At 42.5% G+C, this 27,737-nt stretch overlaps 2 protein-coding genes across 7 annotated transcripts in view; one reads left to right on the forward strand and one right to left on the reverse strand.

Annotated features, from left to right (window-relative positions):
• The window catches only part of LOC105455839 (ATP-binding cassette sub-family G member 5), a 39,143-nt gene that overhangs the window by 6,716 nt on the left and 4,690 nt on the right, over positions 1-27,737 (forward strand). Inside the window, exon 1 of one of the 4 annotated variants that reach the window (XM_011699474.1) lies at positions 16,127-16,175. The exons of the other annotated variants lie outside the window; for them this stretch is intronic. The gene's annotated coding sequence lies outside the window, so the exon portion shown is untranslated. Of the gene's footprint in view, positions 1-16,126; positions 16,176-27,737 lie in introns of those variants that run through there. 4 annotated transcript variants of the gene reach the window in all.
• LOC105455841 (ATP-binding cassette sub-family G member 8) lies at positions 12,128-27,512 on the reverse strand. 3 transcript variants are annotated; one of them, XM_011699477.1, is made up of 8 exons: positions 27,161-27,512; positions 17,258-17,382; positions 16,412-16,677; positions 15,930-16,154; positions 15,418-15,700; positions 14,015-14,520; positions 13,377-13,843; positions 12,128-13,302 (listed from the first exon to the last, which is right to left on the reverse strand). In XM_011699477.1, the coding sequence occupies exons 2-8, from the start codon at positions 17,368-17,370 to the stop codon at positions 12,706-12,708; spliced, it is 2,457 nt and encodes an 818-aa protein (XP_011697779.1). In that variant the 5' UTR covers positions 17,371-17,382; positions 27,161-27,512; the 3' UTR covers positions 12,128-12,705. The 3 variants fall into 3 exon arrangements, with proteins under 3 accessions (XP_011697779.1, XP_011697777.1, XP_011697780.1); XM_011699475.1 differs by lacking the exon at positions 27,161-27,512 and adding an exon at positions 21,244-22,246; XM_011699478.1 differs by lacking the exons at positions 17,258-17,382; positions 27,161-27,512 and adding an exon at positions 17,024-17,107.

Here is a 27,737-nt window from a genome sequence, read left to right on the forward strand (position 1 = left end):
ACGTTGCAAAATTTATTTCTTCGCCGCCGAGAGCCCGACGCCCAGACGACGTTAATAAGATTAGCCGAAGAATTGCTGTCGGGGGTCCTCCCCTCCGTCGACGTTAGGTATTTACCGTATAGCGAATAGATAGCGCATAGAGACATGCATGGGCAAGGTCGGTGGAAGCTATAACTGGTTTTCATAATTTATTACGATTTCCTCGTATGCCTCCTCCCCTCCCCCCGTACCGCGTCCGGACCCTCGTGTTTCATTCATCGTAAGGAAACGTAATGTAACGAGGAATTATTGGCCTACGACGCGACGCGTCCGCGACTCAGCTTAGGTACGATAGTATAGTATTTCCACTCGTGAATCCATTCAAGACGCGTTTCCGTCGATCCAATCTGTACCGTTACATTCTATGAATCGGAAACGCCAGCGATAAGGCACGTTTATGTGATTTTCTTTTATTGACTCGTGTCTCGCGGGAGCGTCGCGCGCTCCATTGAATATCGACGCGACGTGACGCTGAGCGCGGAGCGGCGAAAAACGATATTGAGAGGAAGCCCTCGTGGTAGAAATACATGCGACAATATGTGTGAGACGGTATCGGCGGGGATTCATTTTACGGGTGATTTGCTCGATCCTTCACGTCCGCCCGGATCTCCCGCGTCACGCGCGCGGAGACTTGGCGTACGTACGTATTTTTAAACGATGATCTCAGTGCGCGAACGCCGCTGTCGTTTAATCGCGCGATAACTGACCCGCCGCAATGTGCTACCGTAACGAAGACCCCGTCGGTTGCAGATAACTCGCCGCTGCTGCTGAGGTCGTTCAAGTACGAAACGGAAATCGAGTGATTGAAACGTATTATGAAACAGATAGAGGGATCCGCGAGATTGATTTAACGGGCTCGCCGAAGAACTTGGGAAAATTAATCTCAAAGTCATGGAAATTAGATTTACATAGATCCGAAGAACTAATAACTCGAGGAAATTAATCTTAAAATGCATGAAAATGAAAACTTCACAATTCTTCGACAAAGCAGTTGAATGACTGCTGCATTGAATTCTCTCTCTGCGCTTTTGGACAATCTAAATATTATAAAGTGTAATAAAAAATTTTCAATTTTTTTTTTTCATCTTTTTGAAATGTGTTACCGCCAATAAATGTAATGAGAGTTAAAAATTTTCTGCTGTAGCACACGATATTTATAAATTGTTTAAAAATCTGTACAACTATTTAAACGTAATTTCCTCTGTTCTAATAGTCTTGGATATAAAAATATACTCCGATATATGCAGACATTTCATTTTTTTACTAACTTGTCGCAGTTATTTTTAACGATTTTACAGAACATTTTCGTGTTGAATTATTACTTTAAATTATCACTTTGAATTCTGTTGGATTTAAATATATAAATCATTTTTACTTGAAAAAAAGAACAAGCGTGAATGATTAATTAATAGCGACATGTCGAAGTTCAGCGTAGTTTTTAGCGACATGTTTTTAACATGAGGTCTGTATTTGGAGCTCCAGACGAATTGTTCGAGGAAGCGAAACATCCGCACAGGAAACGTTTCAATTGCTTCTGCCTGAGTCAAAACCGTTCTGAAGTTTCAACGTTTCCACGAGCCCGAAATTGCGAGTGCGTATAATTTCGTTATAGTTTAGTTTGACGATATAAAATAGTGCGTTAAGATAAATTCTTTTTTGCGTCAATATCTATTAAGAATAAAAGCAAATTAAGAGAAAAATTAACAGCAAGGTATTTCCAGGAGTTACGTCACTTCTTGTTTATTTTTTCTGAATAATTTCCCGACTGGATGATATATATATCTCACAATCGTCAATAAAAGTAATTTTATGATTAAATGCTTTTTGTTTGCAAATATTGTTTTATTGCTGCAGATTTTAATTATCAGTTGCGTAAATCGTTTGGGATACAATTAAGTTTTTCGAGTTTCGTAAACCACTTCGTTATAAGAACAAGCGCAAGTTGAATCTTTTTCAATGCAGCCTTTATGACTTAAAATTACATGCCTGGGCTAGAAATCAAATCTTTTTTCCCCGAACGTGTATAAAGCCTGGAAAAAGACGGAGCGCGTCGATGGCGATTCGCGATATCTATTTTTGCTCATGAGTTGCCGTAGTGGAAAACAAGGTCGTTAACCCGGGCTACGAGTGCTGGCGGATCGATATAATCCGTGCAAGAAAATGAATTCATCATGCACGAGGGAAGCCCTCGTAGTTTCCTTTTTGACGGAGTGCCTAGGATTATTTTATCGATTCCTTTTTTCATCTGCATTGATTTCAATTATAGGCATGCTTTTTCATCTATCTACATAATTTAAAGGTATATCATTTTTAATTCGACAGCTTCGTCGAATTTTATATGAACGTGTTCTGACAATGAGTTGTGATTAAAATCATTTAGTGTGCCGCTTTTGATTCTCTCTTAAGCCGAATAACAAATAGAAAGCGAATTACTTTTTTTATTCTATTTATAGTTTATTGAATATAAAAAGTATATAATTACATAATAGTTTCTCAAGTAAAGACTGAATTATAAAATTTGTATCTAGGAAAAGCCGCATATGAAGAATATATCATTATATCAATTATACAATTCAACTTTTCAATATTTAGCTTCTTTTTCATAAGAATCATCTCTGCGAATTATATGTCGACATACATTTTATAATTTCTCAATCTTCCTCATATAAACCTTTCAATATTTTATTAATTTCACACATCAGTCTCCTTCTTCGATATACGATTTTTAAAGTGTCGAATACTTTTAACGGGAAATATCGTCCCGTTTTAGAAGCAACAGCATCTGAATTCCCGAAAATTCGTCACAGCCGCCAGTGCATCGGCGAGAGAAAAACGATTATCTCGTGCTCGCAGCAGCGAGCGTTTTCGTAGCCAGATGCGACGTCGAACGCGCGCACACGCACACGCACACGCACCGGAAGCGGCCCTAAGCCCCCATCACAAGCGCGTGCACGTGCGTGAGTGCATTCGCGTTGCACGACTGCGTGCGAGGGTGTGCATGCATGTGCGTAACACCACTACGAAAGGCGGCCCCAGGTTGACAGGAAATGGTTCGAGATAAGATAATGAGGCCCCCCTCGCCTCCCCACCGCATCCGGCAGCTTTCTTTGCAGCGCCGGCTCTCGCGTACACGTTATAAAAGGCTTCTTTATGCGCCACTTAGAGGGACAGGTACGATTCATAGCATTAAGCGCGTAGGACTTTCGGCGCGGAGTGCGACCGTCCTTGTGGACGAAGGAAACATAATTAAAGATATAAATAAATGAGATAAAAATAACTAAGCGCGACTCAAAAGAAGTCAAGATAAATGCATTAGGGACAATATCTTCAGCTCGTCTAGGGAAAGGGATTCAGGCGGGGAAATAACCGGATTGGCTATTTCGTACGTATGGTATTCTTTCTCTTTGAAAAATGAAAAGAGTCTTAATTTTCTCATCCGGTGTTATAAAATTGAGCTTTATTTTCTTAGAGCGTCTTCACGATGGTGCTTTAAATAAAATGTTATTCTTCACCGAAATAGCCGTGCGCCAAGATCATTACGTGTAAAAAAAACTTTTACTCCACTACGCGTATTTCTGTACGCGAGATTCGTGTCACAATGAGAGAGCTTAATTTCCAAATTGATACGAATGCGCTGCTTCGTATAGAACGTTTTGCATTAAAGATGCTATTATTTTCCATGACGACAGATAATAGCCGCCGTTTGTTGGGATTCGTCAGCGCTGCCGTGACTAACCGCATCCTGTTGTCAGTGATAATGAGAAAGGGATGGATATACAACCGCGCGCGCGAGATTCATCCGTCGGATTCATTCGTCTCTTTTTTTTTTCGTTCTACAAACAGGTAAGGTCGACGACGATCGTCTCGCGGTCATCGATCATTGCTCCGACTTACGCCGGCGGAAATCCTGACTTAATCGCCGCTTTACGTCGCTTTACCTACACGTGTGATTAGCCATCGCGAAACTTCTGAATCACGTTTACCACGCTCTGACGTTATCCCTTTGTTTCCGATAATACTGCGCGAAACGGCTCGCTTGATACGCTTCGTATCGGAATAAATATGGGATATTTAAATTGCATATGATATTTGCACAAAGGGGAGAAGGAGAGAGACAGTGTCGCGTTTATCGATAATATGTCGGATGATCAAATTGGCGCGGTAGATTGTAGTACGTTCGGAAAAATAACCGATTGTTTATATTACGCGACAGTACTGCATTTCTGGAAATATAAAATAAACGTTGCTTATCGATGCTTAAAAAGATATTACGTAATTGTCTCATAAAAGAGACCTTTCATATCCGATTCTATTTCCATTAATGTTACACTCTAAATGGTTAATTTTTTTATTATTATACAAATAACGTATAATATAACGCTTTATATGAAATATTTAATTTTTTATGAAAAAAAATACGAATTTCCAGAATCCAGATACACGTTTTTATTTTTCGATTTACGATTAGTAAGCAAATATAAATTTGTCATTTCCAAGGCATCAGTTAATACTGCAATTGATAATAGCGGTAATGAGCAATGTCCAAATATAGACGAACAATTACGGTAATAACCATAATTGATCGTGGCTCTCTGTTTGCGAGCCCCGAGCACAGATACTCCCGTGAACAATCTCAGTAATCTGAAAAATTCAACCTTAATTGAAATAATGGTTAATCATCGGGGGCAATCAGGCCGCTACTTGTCCACCCAGATGATAAAACATTCAGATCCGTAGGTGGATCCGGATGTTTTTTTTCTTTTTTTTTCTCCTTTTGATCCTCTCCTACGCTCCGAGGATGACCGTAGAGTTCTGTCTGAATATGGGCGCCCGCCTATCTCCCGCTCTCAATGACTCTCGAAACTGGTGCGCCCACATTCTTCACGGCACGCACAGCCCACGACGTAAACTCTCCCGCGCGCGTTCACCATCTATAGCCGTAAAACTGCCCATCGCAGTGTTTCGCTCCAGTTCCCCTGCGTTCCGCTCTTCTTAGACGATCCCGTCGATCGACGTAGAAAGGGACGAGTTCGAAGGAATTTTTAGGTCCATCCACGGGGTTATCGAAGCAGTTCGTCGACGGTCGAACCTAAAATTCGTTCAAATTCGTTTCTCTTTTTGCACGGATGCACAGCTCGATAAAAAAAATACCGTTTATTTTAATTTTTAAAAAATACTTGCAATCTAGCAAACCGTAGCGCACCGCGGCACGTCCACTGGCAAAACTGACGTAGAAATAATTTCTTGCAAACAAAAATAAATAAAGATATGGACTGTGTTTTTTGTCGTTTTACGGAGATTTTTCCGAGAAAAATAATTCACGTCAGACTTGCGTCAAATGCAATCAAATTGAAAATTGATGGACATAATTGCTGGGATGTCGATGGGTATGGTCGAAAAAATTCGCAATTATAATAATACTTCTTGAATAATTTACCTTTTTCAAATTGTATATTATTAACGAACAGCTATTTTTATTGAGATTATTTTTCTCATGTAAATTTTCATCAATATCTTGAGAGTTTCTGGCTTTCTTCCAACCGGAAACTTCACGTTCAACTATATAGCCACTTAGTATGAAAAAAAGTCGCTACTTAATATATAATTCAGTCAAAATATTTTAAAACACGTATGTTGCCTGAAAGTCCTCTATTTTCCGGAAAAATTGCATTTCATTATCATCTTTTTCTATCTCTTTCCTGTATTATCGGTTGAAAACAGAGATCTCTTTCTACATACGTGTCTATGTTCACGTAAAAACACGTTTTCAACATTTTCTTAACAAGATCTTCTCTATAGGCAGAATGAATGAATCGATTGTTTTTTTTCCTTCTCCCGAAGCGATGTCTTGACAGTTTCGACTTGTTAATGACACAATCGGGTATGTAACTCGAGGAAAACGTCCCGCATAATGCGAAGCATATCCGCTGTCGACATTGGCTGCGGAAATGCAGCGAGGGACTTCTCAGAATACGTGATATAAAACAACCACGAGCATATAGTTCCTAGAAGGTTCGTCATGCTCGCGACCCTTCCAGAGTGTCCCGTGAAAACGAGTGCCAGGCGTGAGAAGATCTGGCCCGCACGAATGTGTCACAGGTAACAATAAGACGGAGGTGGGGGAGAGGGGGAGGGGAGGGGATTGCATTAACGTATTGAGGGCCAGAAGGGTCGCTTAGAGCCACTTAATTTATTTGGCTCGCAAGAACTCATTGTCCACGAAATCCCTGTAAATATCTGTTACTTTCTGGGACTTCCTTTCGCAAGAATAAACTTATATGAAAGAGGGTCGACAGAGGAAGGGAACTTCCTACGCAGTGACAATTAAACGGGGCGACGCTTAATAACAATAAACAACGTAGACGTAGATTCATCTAGCGTAAAATAATGTTTTATATAATCTAGCTGCCCTAAATTATGTAGGATCCACAATAGGATGGGCAAACGATGCCAAAGTAAAGTAATCGATGTGGGGGCGAACAGGAGGGCGGATAAGAGGGAGAAAGCTGTAGAAAGACCACGCTTCCCGCGCCCACGCGGGAACCTGCGACCTCCGTCGTCCGTCCTCCGTCGCTCCCCCGTGTGGAATCTTATTATTCCTCCCATATAGCCGGGGCCAGACCTTGGGAGGGAAGGATCGTGCCGAATCGGCGTTAATGGAAAAAGTGTAGGGTCGACGGGTGGTGTGTGCCGGTCGCGGGTGGTGTATAAGCGCGGTTGGCCCCCTTTTAGCATCGATTCGCCCGGTCCCTGGCACCCGCTGCAATTCGAGCGCGGAAAACGATGGTAGCTCGGCTTACAAACGAGTTCGTACTCTCGTTGCGAAATTAAAAAGTTTTGGATTCCGCTTCGCGGAATGTGTGCGTTGCAGAGCGGCTTTTGCGAGTTCTCTGCAATCGCGAACGTACTGCGCTGCGCGAGCTCGTGCAGCTATTGTGCACGTTATCACAAAAAAGTAGCGAGATTGTTAAGCAATTATTTTATCGAAGAGAGCTAAAGTATTGCTTTGAGGGGATAACGCTAACTGTGACTCGATTAGATTCTCTCCCTATACTGTGTGCGCCCTAAAGTTAAGCCTATTTAATTTTTGCGATCTCCTATAGAGATACATTTGCTTAACTTACAAGTTAATTGCGCGAGAGACCTAAATTTACGTTTCCGACGTAGAGGCCGCGCGATAATTCAATAAAATAAAGTATGCTCCGCGAGATATCGGCCAAGGCCGTGCCTCGCTTCGGGAAGGATAGGATTCTCCTCTCCGGACCGATACAAAATACCGTGTGATGACATCACGAATTGATCGGTCGTTATTTGTAAAACGGCATATTCTCTGATGGAGGATTGTTCATTGGAATTCGATCTCCCGCACGTGTGTACGCGAGGAGGATGCTCGAATCGTTTATACGCGGCGTGTCGGGTGAGGTAATTGGCTTCCTGTGTCACATACTTTTGGATGTAATCATTGAATAATTGAGAACGTGGAATCCATTGAAGAGAGCGCGTGTGGTTTATGGTAATGCAGCTGTGTAAAACTTACAACAACGCGTTCCGGCGGTAAACAATTTTCTTTCGTCACTTTGTGCTGTATAGGAAGCGGCGCGATTCATACGTAACGAAACTCACGGCATATCGCACAAGATCGATTTGGGAAGACCTGCAAGTTTATTATTTCCGACATCAGTTAAAAACCTCTGACTGGTTTACACAACTGCGAGGAGAGAAAAGCGGCGTACTCCGAAAGATAATTTTTTCTCGTTTCACAAGAAGCCGATACGTGAGAAAGAAAGCGCCATTGAAGGGGGACTATAAATGGTCTTTAGAAAGAGGCTAACAATAAAAGTGTTATAAAAAGTACCTTCTGCATGCTTTGTCCGAATGGAGGAACATTAATTAAAAAGACGGAGCTGTGCTTGCAAACCTTGTTTCCGACACTTGTCTTATTTGCGTCAACTGGTTGCAAATTAAATTGTATTTTACATTAAGAGATAAGAATAAACGAAAGTTCCTATTATTATGCGACTCTTGACTTTATAATATATTTTATAATATCTTGTTTAACTGGAACAACTTTTACTTTGATCTCTCATTACTGCAACTTCGGAAGAAATTGGCGCGCAACAAAACGTCGTAATTCTCTACAAAATTTGTTCATTTTTTTTCCTCCCTCAATATATTTATCTGTGGTAAGGCTGAGATGTATTACAAATCCGATATCGTTTGCCGGGCAATATCGATCTCCGTGGTGCGGGCATAGGAGGAATTTCAATAGCCGCGCGTAGGATGAACCGGGCGACCGGAAATAACGCGGTTTCACTTGCCGCTTGTATAACCGACGGTTATCGCATGAAAGTCTTGCTCCTCGCCATATTATAACACAATCGTTCATTGAGACGCGGCTACGGTGATTCGCACGTTTTACTCTTCTTTTTTATCTCTTTTGCAATGAACTCTTCTTATTTTTTTTTCCTTCATCTTGAGCCTCTGAAATTTGATCTAAAACTTTCAACGTTTGAGCTTACTCTACTGATAATGTTAGTAATACTTAATAAGGATTATAATAATATTTATGTCTACATTTATAATAATAATATGTATTATTTATAAAATATAAAATATTATTATATACATTAATAATTTAATTGTTTCTAGTTGACTGTCCGTTTTATTATTATAATTTCTCCTGCAAATTATATATTTATTATTCAAACAACACTGATTAATTAAAATAACTTCATACGTTTTAGTTCACTTTGAGGGAATTTACTTTCCATTTTCGAGCTTAATTCATCTAATTAAAGGCAATTAAAATTAATTTACTTTATCAAGAAGGAGGGATCAAGGTTTGATTTTTTTTTAAGAATGATCCTTAAGGTCTTATATCTTTAGCAAGCTGCGATCAGTCTTCCGATCCGTGAAACGACGTTAAGAAACAATGCGTCGGGAAACTCGCGTCACCAAAGGGCCGACCCTTTGATTACTGGAGCTTAGGCGCGTAAACCGGCATAAATTGCCGATTACCGTTGCAAACGACCACTTCCGTCGATGAGAGTAATTAAGCGCCGGCGCGCGGCGTGGGCCGCATGACGGCATAGCGATAATTCTTGGAGAAGCTCCTCTCTCGCTCTCTTAGTTCATTACGTAAATCGCCTCATAGTAACTCTCCCCGCGAGCGAACGGGCGACGTTACACAAACGCGGCGGGGATCCTCAATTTCCGTCCGTATCGCAATAATTCGCCGGCATTCCACCGCGGCTTCTCCAACCGCCGATGAACGAGTTTCTTGTGGCCGTACAAAGGTCGATTCATTGAGAAATCAGCGGTACCGAGTGTTCCACAAGTGAGAGACTCCCATCGTAACGAAAACCGCAAAAAAATCCCCGATATACGTGCATGTTTCGAATTACAGTTGAGATTCGCTCGAGATAGCTCATATCCCCTCTGCGTTTCTTCCTCGCCAAAAAAATCTACTCCAGATTTACCGAAGGATAATACAATTTGCGAATAGTTACGTCGCGTTGCTTATGAAGCGTCCTGTATTACGGACTAGTACGGACCCATTACAAAGGAGTCTCGATTTATTGTAGCCGACAGCCTCGCTTTATTTAGACTCGATATCCGAGCCCCGAATTCCGATACTCGCGCAGACAATCCCTTTTACAGGATCGGCACGCGACTTAACGAGTCCGCTTGTAAACGTTACACAATTTCCCTAATACGATCGACGCGAAAACAGGCCGTTGAGCAAACAGCTGTTTTCGCAAACAGCTTTCGATAGAATATTGGCTCCACCTTTGTTAGGGAAACTCTCGTTCGCTTATAAATTTAATTTAACTGCAATCCGATCCTCTATTTTTTATTTTATTTTTCAGAACAGATGAAACCGAGTTGGCGGGTGATATTCGTATATAGAGGGAAAAACTGGTTCCGAGAGAGATCCAACATTTATATTTCTCTCCGCGCGGTTTAAATTGTTGCACAATATTATTTAAACAACGGGAGCTTCTAGTTTAAGAGTTACTTAGCACAAAAGTTACATAAATTTGTTTTTTTTTTTCACAATATTATTGATATTTACCAGCAATTGAAACCACACCTCTCACTCATTTAGAAAACAACATTTTTGTTATTAAAAAACCAAATACAAGCGAGATATAGATATTAGATTTTTTCAATTTTTTTCTAAAACGTAAAATCATCATTTTACGCGAAACATTTTATTTGTTTCATAATGTGAACGTATCTCATAACTGTATACTTTTTCGCTTTTATATAAACGGAACGAGTCATTCTGCTATTAAATAAATTAATATTGGATGGATATTATCAGCGATATGTTATCAGCAGACATTAACGATATCGTCAAAAGCATTTAATTTTCCCTAATTAAAATTCCATCGAAAATTATGCTGATATTAATGAACTTTTCAAATTTAATAACAAGAATAAAATATGTGTGTGTAAAAAACGCAATTTTCGATAAAATTTTACTTTACAAAATATTTTAAAAAATTAATAACGTTTAACGGCAGAGATAAATATATATCTGCGAAATATCTGCAATCTTGATAATCACGAGATAAGAGTACACGCATGAATCAATGTGTGATTGGAATCCTTCCATTCTTAACACTTTTATCAACCGTCCTCGTATCGCGCGAGAGAAAAAAAACCGATAAGCGATCTCTCGGCGAGGAACGTTGCCGCTGAGTTCGACGAACGAGTCGGCCGCACTAATTGGCGTAATTAATTGCAAACTTGATCACGATGAAAGTAAGCGCTTACGTAAAAACGAATTGTCGAGATGCGCCTCTGTGTCACGGCGACGTGAAGGGAGCATCGCGAAAACCGCTAAAGATCGATTATTACTCCACGCGAAATAGCGACAGTGAAATAATATTATTTAACGCTCTTAAACGGCGAGACAGTCCGATTTTCACCGGATTTTCGCTTTATATATCAGCCGAATAAAATTTGGAATCAGGCAGCCACGTTTAGCGCTAAATGTGACGCTAAATATAGGAGGCGATAGCGGCTAAGTTTGGATTCGATTAATGCATCCGCGGGTACATACAATTATCCCTCCTTGTGTTTGCAATTTCACACTAATTTCGGTGTTAGAATTTTTTTACGTTTAATAAAATATACGCGAGCAGAGGATATATCTAATTGCGGCGTGGACGAAGAGGCGAGTTGTTCTTATTTTTAATCGCACTTCGCATTTCTTAGCATGCGTCATCCGCGGGATAAATTTGCTCGACATGGTATCGATTTCTAATAGACGTCTGAAGCTCGTTTATTAGACATAGGCTCTTTATAGCTTGATTTGCGTAGTATGGTACCTACAAAGAGTGACATTTTATCGATCCCGAAACGAAAATGTACCTCAAGTCTACCTACGATCCCGTCTATCATAAGCTCTTGTTCAATCGTAAAATCTTTTATCGCGACATTTAAATCCGCTTCGTTTAATCGTACGTTTAAGGGAGATTCGAAAAAATTACTACTTTCTCAACTAATCTCAGTACTACTTTTCTTGCTAATTAAAATTAATTATACGACAGATATCTTCAATATCGGCAGATACAATCTCTAGATGGAGCCTACGAACGGGAACCCGTTATAACTTCGGACAAATCAGTTATCACATTGTTGAAGCTATCGAAATGCTACCTGCTGGTACTAAAATTTCCTGCAAAGTATCGATTTCGATAGTGTTTCATTAAAATAACGATTAATATGATCGGTTTATAAATTTTATCGGTTTAAAATAACCGAGTGAAATAACGCTTTTGAATATTTCTTAATTTTTGTTTTATACAAAATGTACATATAATAGCTACGTCAACTTCTTTTCTTAAATTTTATTAATCATAAGTCTTTCTGGTCTCTCTTTAAAAAAAATTATTGAGGTTAAAATTAAAAAATTAAAATAAATTATCTGGATATAAATCAACAACACTGTAAGAATAATAAATTATATTGCAAAATATTCCCGATTCTAAAATTATGTAACAACAAAAGTCTGCAATCCAGTTTTCCGATATTTTTAGAAGGTCATGTAAAGTATCAGAGAAACGGACAAAAATTGTTCGTTTTGTGAAAATGTTTATTTCATACGATTATAACAATATCAGTTAAAGGACAATATACGAAGTATTAAGCGCGTTTATCTGTCGTCCGTAAACAGTGAATCCCCTCTATTGCAGCCACTGTAGGCTAAAGTGACGTCTCGTTAAGCTTTGTACTCCATACCGCCTCTCTGTCTACCCTGCGAGTCCCTAAAGTTTGTTCCTTTAAAGAATCGCAACGGAGTAGACGTTGACGAAACTTTACGAGCGCGATGCGAATTAGCGAAGTAGATTCTGCCAAAGTGCCTTCCGTCAAAATTGATAGATACGCTAAAAATTAAAAATAAGAGACCTACAGACGACAAGAGGACACGCGCGAAGACAGATTGTCAGCGACGAAAATGTTTGACGAGTTCATACCTGGCTGGTACATGATTTTTAATCTACAATGAAGCACATGATCTCAACGAGGGGCTTTACCGTCGTGACTCGCCCCGAAGACTGAAAGCTCACGAATAATCTAAAGTCGACTTCGTGGCACTCGGATTGTACAGTCTTGATTCTACTTCGCGATGACGATTCTTCAACGTGCGGCACGTCAGGGTTTGTTCGGGGCGCTCCTGGGCCTCTTCGGGGTCGCGTACTTGACGCACAGAAATCCGAAGATGATCAGCACGGCGACGATCGCCACCCCGACGCCCAGCAAGAATTCCCCGCGCACGTTTAACTTGTCGAGGGCGATCTCGCGAAGGGCCAGCGCACCGTCGGGCGGCTCGCACGCCGCCTGGATGATGATGTCCTGCCGTTGGATCTGCTTGGGCTTGCAATTGGCCAGCTTCCCCACGCTCTCGCTCCTGTGCAGACGCGGCAACAGCAGCGACAGCGACCACTGCATCGGGCTGATCTGCTGATACCACGACGGTAGATTATCCAGATGCAGAGTCGCCCCGCCGGCCAGGGTCATCTCGCCCAGCACCACTCCGGCGAACAACGCCGCCAGATAGGTCCACTTGCACACGTGCGCGAAGAACGTGCAGATGAGGTGCTGCAGCATCAGGTACAGCAAACCGATGGCGAGATAATTCCACAGCGACGTCAAGTTTTCGTCCGGCACGAGATGCAGCCCCGACATCGCAAACGCCGGCGCCAGATATATCAGATAGATCACGCACCAGGACGTCACGCTACAGATGAGCTGGAAAAAAAAACGTATTTCCTTTATACGTTTCGCTAAGATAAGATTCGTGATCTCGACGAATTCAAGCTTACCTCTACGAGAATGTACATGAATCTACCATACAGCCCGTCCCTGATATCCCTCTCCACGTTCGGCCTGTTGTTCGCCACGTCGCACATCGCCAGGAGGCTCAGGGGCCAGAAGAAGATGCCCAAACTAGCGTAATGATAGCCTATCCTGTCTCGCAGATGTAGATTTGACTCGCCGGCGATGTCCCAGAATATTGCACCGAGTAGAACACTGAGCGAGGCGGAAATGATGACCTTCCGCAGCAGTCTTGTTAACGTCCACGGTTGACTGTAGATGAGCGTTCGCAACAGTATCGCGTAGAATTGCACAAATATATTGGGGCCGGACATCGAAGGCGGAAGTGCGCCGGGTGGTCCAGGATCGCTGATCGGAGGTAGCCTCGTTCTGGCCAGCTCCGCCAGATGATCTATCCTCTGCGAGGACTCCAGCATCGCTTCCGCCGACAGGTCATCCAGCGTTACTAAATCAACTGGAAAAGCAAGAGAGAGAATTGTTATCCGCATCATTTATTACAAAAAAAAAAGAAAATTATAAATTTGTCAGCAACATTGTTTTTAAAAATAATTTTATTCACAATTTGTCAAGAATATTCGCCACGCGTTTTATGCGACGCCTAATTTAAAACAATTTCGCCACGTACGATAGTAGTCGGACGGGTTCTTGAACGGCGGGCAGGGGAACTCGGCGAGGGCGAAATATGGCAGCATGTCTCTTCTGGGCCCGGAATACATAACTCGACCGCCGGACGTGAGCGCGACCCTTGACACCATCGTCAGGATCTCGTAGGTGGGCGGGTGAAGGGTCAGGACGACGAGACGCTGACCGCGGCTGGCCCACTGCCTCAGGTACTCGACCAGGAAGAAGGCGTCGAAGATGTCCAGGCCGTGCGTGGGTCTGTCCAGGGCGAGAATGTGCGAGTCCTGAAGCAGTCGGCAGGCGAGGGCCAGCCGCCGGGCCTCGGAGGTCGTCAGGGTGTTCACCAGGCAGTGCTTGGTCGCCTCCAAGCCGAGCTCCTGTAAGATAGCCTCGGCCTCGAGCGTGGTGGTGTTGCGACCGCCTCTCAGCAACATGTAGAAGCTGAGAGTCTGCTGAGCCGTAAGTCCGGGGCTCAGGCCATTCTCCGTGGGCAGATAGGCGACGCGAGATCTATTTTCGTTGCAATATTAATAATAATAATTGATTAAACCATTCTGATAAAAACGGCATTTCGAATAAAGACTTCAGATTATATCTGGGAATAATATCATATCAAAGATAATCTATTTTTTATTCGGATTAGCTGAGATGATTAATAGAAGAGTAAAACGAAATTTAAATAAAAAGATACTCTTTGTATTACTCTCGTATAATTTATGATCGTGTAATGAAAATTAATTGATACTTTTTTATGCATGCGGGATCTAAAATGTATGATGTAACTAAAGATTTTTCATCATCGTAGTGGAAGAGAAGTTGCAATCCGAGATTAAGTATGAAGCAATAATTAAGTCGGCAATTGAAGCGATAATTGAATAATGAGCAGCGCTTGTTATTCACCTTGTTATTCGACTCCACTTGAAAATTTGTATGCTAATGCATTCGCTAGTTACAGCCTGTTTCGCTAATATCGGTTACCGTTAGCCGTAGTTAATTAAATGTTCCTTTTCTATTTGGATCATAGCCGGTGCTATGATCTAGAAAGGAACAAAAAGAATCAGTCAACTTAGATAAAGCTGACTCACATTAATGAAACCGACCGTAGATATCTCGTTCAATTATCCTCATATTTACCTCATTTAACCGTTTTTATTATTTCATAATAAATTTACCGTATATAATTTCTAGTGCAACTGAATATCATTTGACGGCAAGGAGCTAACTAAAGTTATTTTTTTAATCAATTTAATTCTTTCGCGCTCATTTAAAAAGTGATAAATTTTACGGACGTACTTAACAAAGAAGCGTTCCTCTCACAGAGTATTGTTGCCAATCGCGTAACACGTTTAGAGTGGTTCACTGCGTTACAAGAAAGCATACGCGTGCCGCAAGGAGATTAGAAAGTACCTCAGACTGCGTGCCGATACAGATCTTCCATTGAGCAGAATATCGCCCCTTTTTATACGCCTCCTGCCGGCAATCGTCTCGACAATCTGCGTGCCCTCCTTCTCGGTAGTCGCCATAATGGCCAGCACCTCGGCGGCGCCGGCCTCGAGGGTGATACCACGAAGAAGCGGCAGCCCGTCCGAGCCTGAGGCCTCCACGCCTCGCAGCTGCAGATGAGGATGCTGCAGACACGGCATGGGTCTCAATGGCAGCGCGTAACCTTCCGGCCCGAGCATACCGTGTCCTGTTTAGAATAAATGTACGTCGCACATAATACGTCAGATTTGTTAAAATCCAAAAATTTTAAAGGCTGAAAGAATTGAAAGCTTCTTCAACGATGACATTTCGTAAAATTTGTATCGATTTAAACTCACTTCCGCGAATTTAATAATAGAACAAAAACAGCGAGAAAGTGCGTAATTTTCGTGGCTTAAATTGAATTTATTTTATATCTTTAATTTTTTTCCTGTTACCGTGCGCTATGTATCCGGGATCAATCGGCGCGATGCTGTGTCGCCGATTGGTCCTGACGGGGCTCTGCAGGAGATTAGCCTCGCTGGCGCTCCTCAGTCTCGGATGGTCCCTCGCGACAGTTAATTGTGAATGCGCTGGCTCCCTCAGCGGGACAGCGTGAACATGCCTGAAATCTGGATCGCTTCTGGCTGAACGCATGATCGAGGTCGTGTGCACCGGAGCACCTACACATCGAAATAGAATCTGTAAGCCTGATGATCTTTAAATTTTATCCACCAAGCCAAGTCAAATGATGAATGAACTGCGAAATAATGTAATAATAACATAGAAAATTTTTAGAATAACTCGAAACTTATTTAAAATATTCTAAAAATATGCGGAATCTTCAATGAATGGCTGATTAAAGAGCAATAGAATGATCGATTAATCGGAAAGTACGGCACTATTTTCGAAAATATACCAAGCTCTATTTTAGACTTACCTGCGTGCGACACGCGTCGTCCTTCCTCGCTGGAATCGTAACCGCTGGAGCCGTCGCGATTCCGCGAGCTGGGCGGCAGGACGCGCGGCAGACCGAACTTCAAGTACGTGTAAGAATTGTTGGCAAGCGGACTCTTAGGCCCGTACCGCGGATGCCGCAGTATGCTCTGCACCGTGGAGTCGCGCAGCTGGAAGTTCCCGTACGGCAGCGGCGACTTCTCGGCGGAGCCGAGCGCGGAATCCGTGAAGTCGGAGTTCAGGTTTTGCCTGCGGAATCGCGGAAATGCGTATACCTCTCGCGCGTCGACATTCCACCATGCTTAATATCCATTCTTTATATACAAGATGTTTTTAATTAATTAGATGAGAGCGAGAGAGAGAGAGTTAATTAGATGATTAAAATACATTTTTTAGATTATGTATATGAGTAGTACATGGCGCTATTCGCATTCCTCTGAACCTCGCGATCGCGGATTGTTCAAAAAAAAAAAAAAAAAAAAGATTAGAAGAATTAGATAGAAGAATGTTAGCGTGTGGTTTGAAATATCAATATTTTCAAGTTAATCGTTATGTTCCGTAGTCACGCATGCTCGGCTCGATAATATTCACTGACATTTAATATTTTTAACGATAAAAACGACACCGTTGATTTGTAATACACGAAAGTACACAGTATATTGTAAATCAACAAGTCTCCGATCGGCAATTCCGTTCATGTGGCGAGCGGCAAAAAAGATGACATAGCATTCGCTTTGGCGTTCCGCCTCCGGTGAGGCTTGGATTGGACACGACGTACGGCGCGGGGATACGCGGATTACACGCTTGCACTTTAACTACAAGTGTTCACCTGTAAATCGACCATGCGTGCAGATCCTCGCTGGCCGGCGGCTCCAGCCCCCTGGTGTCCAGAGCTCCCGGCACCGAGTACCTCCTCTCCAGCTCCCAGGCTTCCGAGCCCATATTTTCCGGTGGCTGCACAGAGATTGCAGATGCGACCGGTTAAATTTCCGCGAATTAATCTGAGATAATGTAACGTCGCTCCTTTTATTTTAATTAGCCACGCTTTAGCGCCGCTGAGGGGGAAAGTAAGAGAAAGGAGCGCTCTCTCTCTCTCTCTCTCCCTTATCAGTTTCAGTTTCGAATTCGATCGGATCGAATCAATTAGCCGAAGCAATCATCGTTACAACTTTCAAATAAGAAAACAGGCGTCTTCTATTATAGGAATAGACACGATATAATTTCGATACGCATGAAAACATACGAACGAAGAAGGGAAGGAAATTTTACTCGCGCGAAAGATATAGTCCTATATCGTAGATACCCTTGGAAATTCTAATATTCTTCTCCGAAGGATCGCATAAAACATGCGGTAGACGTTCGCGTTCGGCGAGCAAAATAAATTACGTCTAAAATTTTACGAACAAACTTTCTCGAACGCTTTCCTACGCGCGGAAGACCCCTCTGACATTCGGTATGAATTTATCGCTGCCGCCGCCCCGCAAGGATGTCCGCACGGGATCGGATTTATTGCGCAACACGTCGGGAGGCTGTTATTAAAGCCTCCCTGCGCGTACAAGACGGAATTTCTTTCGCGTGTATCCCACCGTGTATCTGCTCGGCTCGTCCTGGAAAGTCATGTATAAGAGCACGGCCGACGGTTTGACTCAAGCAAGCACCGAGCAATTTCAAAGACGTGCCGATTATACGGAATACCGGCGCCGCTATGGTTAACTCAACAGTACATCCCGTGGCCGTCAACACGTTTTCATGACGAATTTATGCCCATACCGTTTAAGCGACGAGAAAATCAAGAAGCAAGAGAGCAGCCTTTTATCATCGAATATGGCTATATTAAATACGAGAGACTCTATCATCAGTTATATTAAATAAGAAAGATGAGGAATCGCAACTAGTGAAGGGTTAGAGCTTAATAAATTGAATAATTCAGCTTTACTTTCTAATCTCCAATACAATCGTTATTCAAGAATGTTGAAAATGTCTTTATTAGATTGCAATGTGACAACTTTGCGCGCACAACGTATTTCTTGCCTCGGAATTCAGCTCCGTCTCGATAAATCGCGATGCGTTCTACCGATCCGGCCCCTCGGATTCTTCTCACCGACGGAAAACTGCAAGTAGTATCCCGTAGTTCCCCGCCGGCGAACAAAGGGGGATGGCCTCGTCAAATTTTATCGCGATGCAGCAAATTGTTCCCTTGCCCGTGCTCGATCGTCCATAAAGAACGGAACGTGCAGACTGCGGAGAATGTATCTTCCTCCGCGGTTGGTACACGCCGTGTAATCACGGTGCATACCTGGCTGTCTGGTATTGTTAAGCATCTATAAATACCTATACGGATCTTTCATGTTTCTTTCCGTATTTAGATAATTTCCTCTCTCTCTCTATATATATACATCTTGATCGTTAAATCACCAAGCAAATTCGCGAATTACGTCCCTAGAATTATTAGCTTGCTAAATATCACGACTCGAGATAAGACGTCATTAGACTGTCAGTTTTAAGACTGTTACTAGTTTTTTACGTGTGCGAAATACCCAATCGAGCTTTACATAGTATCGGCTGATGGATCAAAAATAGAGATAGTAATTGCCGGAAATTACCGCCGCGGTGGCGATATAACATGGCGTGTAACAGTACGTTTAATGACGCAATTATGAAAAGCGGCGCGGCGCAAAATGTCAGCTAGCTGCTGCAGGCTATACCGTCAGTGCAGGCTCCGAATGGCCGGGAAATCGATAACTGACTGGTTTCCGTATTTCACCCTCCTCCTCAACCGGCATTCTGGATCGCTTGCTTTTACGAGCCGCGGATCTAAAATGCTCTCGCTCATTTTTCTTGCATAATATCTCGACGCCGACGCGCACGTAGGCGACGATAGCTTGTTAGATGTTTGTTACATCATGGACTTTCTCGGTGTACAAGGTCCTGCGTTCTTAATTTGTCATATCTCAGAATCGTATAACGCGAAGATCTTTTCTTCGCGTCACGAACAGCTTCCGATTTTACGCAAAACACATTCGAAATTCTAATTGACTCAAGCTTTAAAAATTTTATTCTTAAATAATTACAGCCTGTCACTTCATTGTATTTTTTTTTATTCCAAGTATTTTGTTTTTTGATTTCACTATATTTTCTTTTTTACTTTGTTCTTTTTTTTTTAGAAATTTTATACCAACCTTTTATCGTATTATTTTCTATTTTTTGCCTTACACTATTTTTTCATATTCGTATTCCATGTAATGTATCTGTTTCAGTCGTACATGAGATAAGCTCTATTTTAATCTCACGTTTAATCGCAGTTGTTAACTACTATTTTTTTTTTCAATTTAATCGCCGCCTAATTACATTTGTTGCTTTCCGCGTTCCGCGTTGCGGCGCGACATCGTGTTCTACCGAATAGCTGTCAGGGACTCATCACCGTTATCAGACGACATGCTCGCCGGGAAGTCTTCGTAGCGTCAGGAAGACGCTCGCACGAGGATAAATATCAGCGTTTTGCGCGCGGGAGACACGTGTACCACGTATGCCTCGGAGGAAGCGAGCGCAGCATCCCATTTAACGGTGGTGCCCGCGACCTAAAAACGTCGCACGCAGCACCTGTTTCATTGCCACTGCCGCACGGCAGCTTTTAATGGCTTTTCGCGAATACGCTGTACCTTCGACGCTTCGAAATCCGTTCCGTACAACGGGTGTCCGAACAACGCGCACTCCTCGGGGAAAAAAAACATCCGTGTTAGAACACACGACAGAATAATGGAAAGTTTCGACGTTATCTCTGGTTATACCGTGATAAAATTTTCTCGTAGAGAGACTATAGGTGCAGGATTAGTATATATATATATATATACTTCCGTATTTGCGATTCCGTGATCGCGTTTTGATAAAACTTTGGAGGTGCGACACAATGGTAGAAAGCGGAAACGACTCAGTATCACTTTTACGATAGTACAAGTATAGCAAGAACGCGCAAGATTGCGCTTCCAAGTAGAAGGATCAACAAATCTTAGACGCCATGAAGTATAACGATGTCCATTATTCTCCTATCGGAGAACAAGTCCCATCGATGTTCCGCGCGCATCGCCCTAATGAATTTCGATGTGCAAACATCGTGTCTGAAGAGATACCTTATACATACGTTTCGCGCGGATATGCTCCAGATTGTCGAAGGGCGATTAAATTAATCAGGGGTGTCTCTTCCTGCCTGTGAGAAAGGATCGACCTTGATCTCGACGGCGAGGATGTAAATCGAACGGCATTGCAGGCCGATATTATTTCGAACTGCTTGCGAAAGTACACGCGGCGAGAAACGCATAAACCATCTGCTTCATCGCATCGCAACGCAACAACAGGTTTTAATTCGTCTTCACCGTGTCAGTTTGCGGTATGCGTTCACGTTTCCGAGTTCCACGCGAGTGCGAAAACGTATCGGGTGTCCGGCGAGTACACACCGAATACATTCTGTTGGAACGTCGCATTTGTAACTCTCGCAAAAAATTGTCGCCGTATAAGCACAATCTGTCCACGAGTCGGTACTTAATAACGACCGTCTTTTTGCATAAGATTAGATCAAATTCTAAAACTGTACGATTATCGTGCAAATTAATTGTATAAATTTATTTATGAAATTAAAAAAATCTTCAAGATTCCCTCGTCTTACATAAACTTTGCGGAATCCTTTAGAGACATGGCGTTAAACATCCATCGCCGTCTTTTTGCATAAGATTAGATTTAATTATAAAACTGTACAATTATCGTGCAAATTGTAAATTTATTTATGAAACTAAAAAAATCTTGAAGATTCCCTCGTCTTACATAAACTTCGCGCGATCCTTTAGAGACAGGCGTCAAACATCCACCGCCGATCGAGTGCACTACACCCATCTTGTATAGAATATTCTCTTGTACAATACTCTTGTAACAGGTGCGATTTGTTGGCACTTATGACGATTTAATATCACGTCAGCGCAGATGTTACGTTTACGTCGTCCAGGTGGAATGCGCGGAATTACATAATCCGTTTTCGCGCGCGAGCGGCTTTGCGGAGAGTCACACTTCGGATGATACACGAGGCGCATTTCTAACCACCGCAAACGCTGACGGAATGACATTTTTTTTCCCCCTCGTCCCGGAATCTCCCGTTAGAAGTGATGACTCATCAGCGTCCCTTGAAAACTGAGCTGGCTCAGGTACAAGAAACGTTCATGCTGCGTTCTCCCCGTGAGAACCGGCGAGATTGAAATCGCGCACCATATCTTATCGAAAAAAAAGAATGCTCGCGCGCAGAGCGCAGATCGCCACTTCGCGTCGCGTTGTTTGACGGGAATTATGATAGATATTCTTTGTAGAGAACGGAAAACAATTATTTTTTTTGGAAAATAAAAAGAACGCTTGCAATGTTGATTTTAACGATCTATTTTAAGACAGTTCATTTATAATTTCGTCTTTCCAGGCGCGAGAAAAGGATAAGTAACAGAATTTTTTGTACGCGCCCAAAGCGACTGTAAATCGCGCGTAGTTTTATAATACTGCTATCCGACAAGTATCGGATGATCGAGAGTCAGAATGTTGTGTCATACGACGCCGTATGTGCGTCGGATTAAATCGCGTCCGCAAAAATAGCTGTGATATCTTCCGCGGTGCCATCGTAATGCCGTGGATAACCGCGATGTAACACGTGTTCATCGGTGAAGTCATCAACGGATCAACGGATCGTCGCTATAAAACTCCTTATACACTCTATACGTTTGCAAACAGCTGACATTTTTAACTGACAAGAAATAACGGTGCAATCTGTATTACACGAGACTTGACAAGCGGTAGATTCTTTTCTTCGCACGAGCGACCATTATCCCCCCTTTTTTTATTTTTTGAAGACTCGCCCAAATGTATCAATTTTTGCCACTATATGTAATTATTTAAAGTATTTATATTTATTAAAATAACGAAATTAAAAATTAAATATAGATTGAATCTAAATTAATACGAGACGATAATTATAGAAACATGTAGGAATAAAACAATAAGAAAATTGTAATCCTGACGAGGAATTCGAAAGTTAGGGTCGACAGAAAATTCATTTCTGGATGTGGCACAACTTCTCGATGGCCGAAGTCGCGGGTTTAAGTTCACCTGGGTCTCCGTGTCACTGCAACGGTCGACCGATGAGATATTCCCGCATAAGCAGTATTTAACGTATACCCGCATATACGAGAGGAGAAAGAGCCCGCGGGTTTGCAGGCACATACGATTGCGTCGACGTCTGCAATGACAATGGAACTGTGGTTCCCGCTGCACGTAGTCGAGTAGTCCTTGCTTGGTCTCACGATCGTGCATGGAATGATTTAACCCACGCTTATGATTACGGATGCGCGAAACATCACGGACTTGGCCAACACCTTTCATAAAGAAACATCTCGGAAAGAATAAGTCGGAGTCGCGCGGTAGAAATTTATTCTGTAATTAATCCAGCGTCTTCTGAAGAAAAAATATTCGTGATTTACGACATTGACTTTATAATTTTTTTTTTTTTGAAAAATTCTTAAAAATATAAACTAATCTTCTCGAGACAACTTCCATCGATGGCAAACACTCCGAGTGTGTAAATGTTATACAATGTTTGAATAATTTGCGTCCACGTATCCAGCGTAGCAGCGACAGAACTGTGTCGCGGCGGTACCTCTATTATACGTCCTTTTCAATTTACGTAATACCGTGATTTTTGCGGAGACCAATAACCGCCTCTCGCGGGGCCCGGTTAACTGTTCATTTGCATATCCCGTTTCTGCAACAGTTGTATCGAGCGACGACCGTGCGTTTTCGCGGTGATATGAATTCACCATTTAAACGCCCGCTCCGATCGTGCCCGCGTCGCGGCTCTTCGCCGGCCTTTGCACGCGCGCGCAACTGGATCGCCGTTTAATATATGGTACGGAGAAGGAAAGTGCGGATATATGCATGCGGGGCCGCGGCCAATATATTCCGGTAAAGGCCGACGATGATATACGCTGAGGAAAAACGGGCCTTTGCCGCGTATGCCTATTGCGCGCAGCTGAGCATGTCGAAAGCAGGCGGAAAGTGACGTCTAATATCTCACCGGACGTACGTGTACACCCGTACCTCGCGCGCGATACCTGGAAAAATCGCCGGTCGCGTGATCGCTCTTACGGCGATCGCGCAAATTCGCATCGCGATCCTGAAATCCGCGGTCACGCTGCTTTAATGCGATTCAAAGGGGGTAAGTGGTTGAAAACGAGAACGTTTGCTCAGGGAACGGGCGGATACCTACATGCGATTCATTTCATATAATGCGGAGTCAAGTATTTTCCTAAACTCCGTTGCCTCGTATAAAGAGCGTTCAACGAGCCGGAAAAGACCTGAAATCTTTTGACTTTGATCTTTTAAGTTGCGCAGCTGGATTGATTTTAGTTTTTTTCCTTTTGTTTCTTTTCACATGCAGATTGGATTATATTTACGGTTTACGTCAGATAAGTGAAAATTGGAAGCTATATAACCGCGGAATGTCTCCACTTGTTTCGCGGTCCCTCGGCTCTCAGCGAACGGAAATAATATCTCGATTTCATGATCTCCAGAATCTACTGTGAGACTATCCCACGCACTGATTTCTACCGGCTATGTTTGTACGCCAGTGAACCGTGCACGCGTGTCCGTGTACCTAAATAAAGTACACTATGGCCTGGATTGTTGCAGTGTTACCGCCATAATTACCCGTACACGCAACGCGGTTGGAAACCGTGATGGAAAGTCTACCGAAAACCGTCCCGCCGACCCACATAACGCGCGTATCTCAAACGATCCGAAGTGTGCACTCATATTGCTAATTATCCCGATTAATTAAACGCTAGTAATCCCGAGATTATAGCTTTAGGAGAAAAAGATCGTGTCCGTATATATTTCGCTTCTTATCTGCCCCTAACATTTCTTAATAAGAGAAATATAGCGGCACAAACGAAGAATTAAAGAAAAAAATCACTTAACGCAATTTAAAAGATTAATTTAAAATACTTCAATTTAGAGAATAAGATCGAAAAAATAATTGGGAGAAATGCAATCCGTTAGATAGAGATATTTAAGTGTAATATAGAGGCTATATATATATCATTGCTACAGTTGACGTTAACTATTTGCGTATTATTAATCAAATAGAACGTAGGTAGAAAGTATTTTCGTTGTCATTCTACAGATAACATGCAACGTTCAATCATAATAAAATTAGACAGCGGCTGAATGCCGATAGTACTTTTACTACTTCATTATAAGCGATGATGGGCATTATCGGGCCGTAAAAACTTCATCGGAGAATGCAGGATATAAGCGAGGTCAGCTGTTAGACTTTTCAATATTCCACGGAGGCAATCACTGCATCTCTCCTCCGCCTTTCCTTTCCCGCCCCTCCCCCGCTCGGGATGGACAAGAAACGAAAAGGGAAGATCCAATTGAAATTGCAAATCACTGATTGAAACACCGTGCGAGGAAGCGTCGAAGAGTGCTCCTATATGCGCTCGTTAAAGTCTCCCGGCGTGACTTCACGATTTCGCTGGAGAGATACGGCCCCGCACGTCGATCGTCGCGTCCGCCGTTAATGAAAATCACGGCAACTCGCGATACGAATTATACAGTCGACGTATCCGCCGTGTCCGATCGAAGTGAACGGATTGGTGGTGAGGACTGAACCCTCACCTTTCCGCCTCGTGATCGCCAGGGCCTCGCATACGCTAATGTGGAAACGCGCGAAGGAAGTAACGGGGCCGGCGCGAACGCTTTTGCTTTTTATTAATGGAAATGAAAGGAAATGTGTCTTGAGAAATAATATTCATATCTTTAGAGGAAGAAAGATAGAGAGAGAGAGAGAGAAAAAAGGCATAAATAGACCGAAGACTTTGCACTTTGGATTGAAATTATATAAACTGGACTGGCATAGCGGAAATTTAATGCAGCGAGTAACTATCCAATTATTTAGTTGAGTTAAACGTTAGAAAAATACTTAAAAGAAGTATCTCTGTTACAAAACTTGAATTTGAAAAATCGAAAGAAGATTCTAAGTTTACTGAAATCTAGACCAAAAGGATATCCGGCGGTTCCGGTATATTTCTTTCTATTGCTCAAATATAAGTGCATGTGTGTGTTTGTGATTTTGTGCTAGGGTACTTGAGCAAATTTACAAACTATTATTACTGCTTCTTCCAGCGAAATTCGAGAAAGAGAACTCTTGAGTAACGTCTCACCGCTAACGACACAAATCGGGCGCTTTCAGCGTGTGTAACCTATTCGAGAAATAATCCGCCCATTCAGGAAAGTAAAACATTATCCTGTAATATGAGTAATATGGAAGTAGTGATTTCGCGCGCGCATTATAGAAAACTACGCTACCTGCAGTTTAGAGTGTGACGAAATACGATACAATGAGCTGCGTCGTTTTGCAACGCAATGTATTTTACGATAAAAATAATTTTTTGGCATGAATAAAATACGGAAGAGAACTGCTATCTTTAGTAATAATAAGTTAAACCAGTCTGTTAATAAAATTATTACCAGTATATACACACACATGAATAATTAGTAATTTTATTAATCACGACTAAGCTTTAAAACTATGTAAACTTGTTCTTTATTATTTGTCCTTATTATTTTACTTTCATTACATCGCTTCTTTATGAAAACAAATTGATGGTAATTTTATTAACAGTTCCTTTAGTATTATAAAACATCGTGGAAATATATGCTCACACAATTGTCTCGTGCTTACGCGATCGCATTTTCGAGGATCGCACGTCAGTGGGTCACGTATTTTCTTTCCTCGTGAGAAGAAAATACATATGGAACGTTTTAACGCTGTATGCGAGCTTTTAATTCACGGTTCAACGACAAAGAACCTGATTTTGCATAACAAGAAAGACTCGTCGGTATGGTGAAAGCAACGGGTGATTAACAATCCGGCCGTTTCCACTTTTTCGGTCGATCCGCTCTACAGATTCCGGAGAATTTTAGAACGCGTTTTCATGTTTCGGAAAACGACCCTGCGCGACATTTTTCAGCATGCTGTGTAATCAGACACACACATAAGACTCTCACCACGTGCAAACAAATTCTTCCATCTTTGATTAATTATACCGTTACTCCGAAAGGTATGCGGACTTACAATAGTAAATCTTTGAATTTAAGATTTTTATATAACATAAAAAATTTCTCAATTATAGCTCCTTTTCAATTTCTAAATAAATATTTTTAAAAAATGATTTAATAGAAGACTGAAAGAATGTTCGAGTTAACTTAATTCATCAGATTACTTTCGAAAATTGTCAGAAATAATTGCATATTTTCTCTAATTTAAAAAACACATTACATATAATTACATATTTTCTGAAATTAAAAAAAAAGTATTCGAGAAAAAAGAAAAATAAATTATTTTTATCTCTCCGATATTTTCCAACATAAAAAGGGAGTCTTATGAGAGGTCGGTTCCAACCTAAACTCAGCTCCTAAACTCAGCTATCAGCAAGAAAAGCCAATTTATTTTCATTCCGTAGAAACTCTCAAAGTACAATCGGCATCGACTACACGATGAACGAGCCTTTGCGAGCACGTTCGAAAAATCGCGGAACACGCGTGAGGGCGACTCGGCGCCCATAGCGAGGACGATGAGAGGAGAGAAAGAGAGAGGAAGAAAAAGGGAGAAGGCGCTGCCGCTCTGATCTCCGTGACAATGACTCACCGGCTGTGTATTCGCGCGCTGGGCCTTCAACCTTGGAAGCTGGTAGAATCACGACGACGACGCTGCTGCCTCCTCTCCATTCCGGTTCGTCGTCCTCCACCGCCGATCGCCGGCCGATCGGACTTCCCGCACTTCGCGTGACAGAGAAAAGGGATGCGCTTCCCTCGCGTGCGCGCGGGAGGGCCGTCCTCCACCCGCGGAGGGAGATGAAAAAAAAAGCGGATCTTTCTCTCTCGGGCGATGCTTCGTTATCGCGATGCCGCCGCCGCCGCCGTCGTTGTCGTCGTTATCGATTCTTACCCGGGATATCTTCCTCGGCTTGCGATCGAAGCGAAGCGCCAGGTATCGCGCGACTCGCCGGAGTCCTGCCCGAACGCTGGCCGCCACCGCTGACGGAGGAGCCCACCGAGGCCCCCACGAGTTTTCCCTCTCCGGGGGCCCTACCGGTACCCCACCGACGAGTTCGCAATGGCGTGAACGCGGCGGGTCCGCGCGAGATAGCTTGCGCCCATCTAGCCGTGGATCCTCCGCGCTTTTTTGCACTTTCGTTTCTCGTTCTTGCCTCTTCAATGCGCAT

This window comes from Wasmannia auropunctata, unplaced genomic scaffold (genome assembly GCF_000956235.1).
Source record: "Wasmannia auropunctata unplaced genomic scaffold, wasmannia.A_1.0 LD335828.1, whole genome shotgun sequence".
NCBI lineage: Eukaryota > Metazoa > Arthropoda > Insecta > Hymenoptera > Formicidae > Wasmannia > Wasmannia auropunctata.

Coding starts and splice junctions, on each gene's coding strand:
- LOC105455841 (XM_011699475.1), bottom strand. CDS start 21,312: ATGGGTGTAGTGCACTCGATCGGCGGTGGATGTTTGACGCCTGTCTCT. Junction 17,383..21,243: donor AAGGATCGCGCGAAGTTTAT/GTAAGACGAGGG, acceptor ATCTCTGTGCAG/CCACCGGAAAATATGGGCTC. Junction 13,844..14,014: donor GAACCCGTCCGACTACTATC/GTACGTGGCGAA, acceptor TTGCTTTTCCAG/TTGATTTAGTAACGCTGGAT.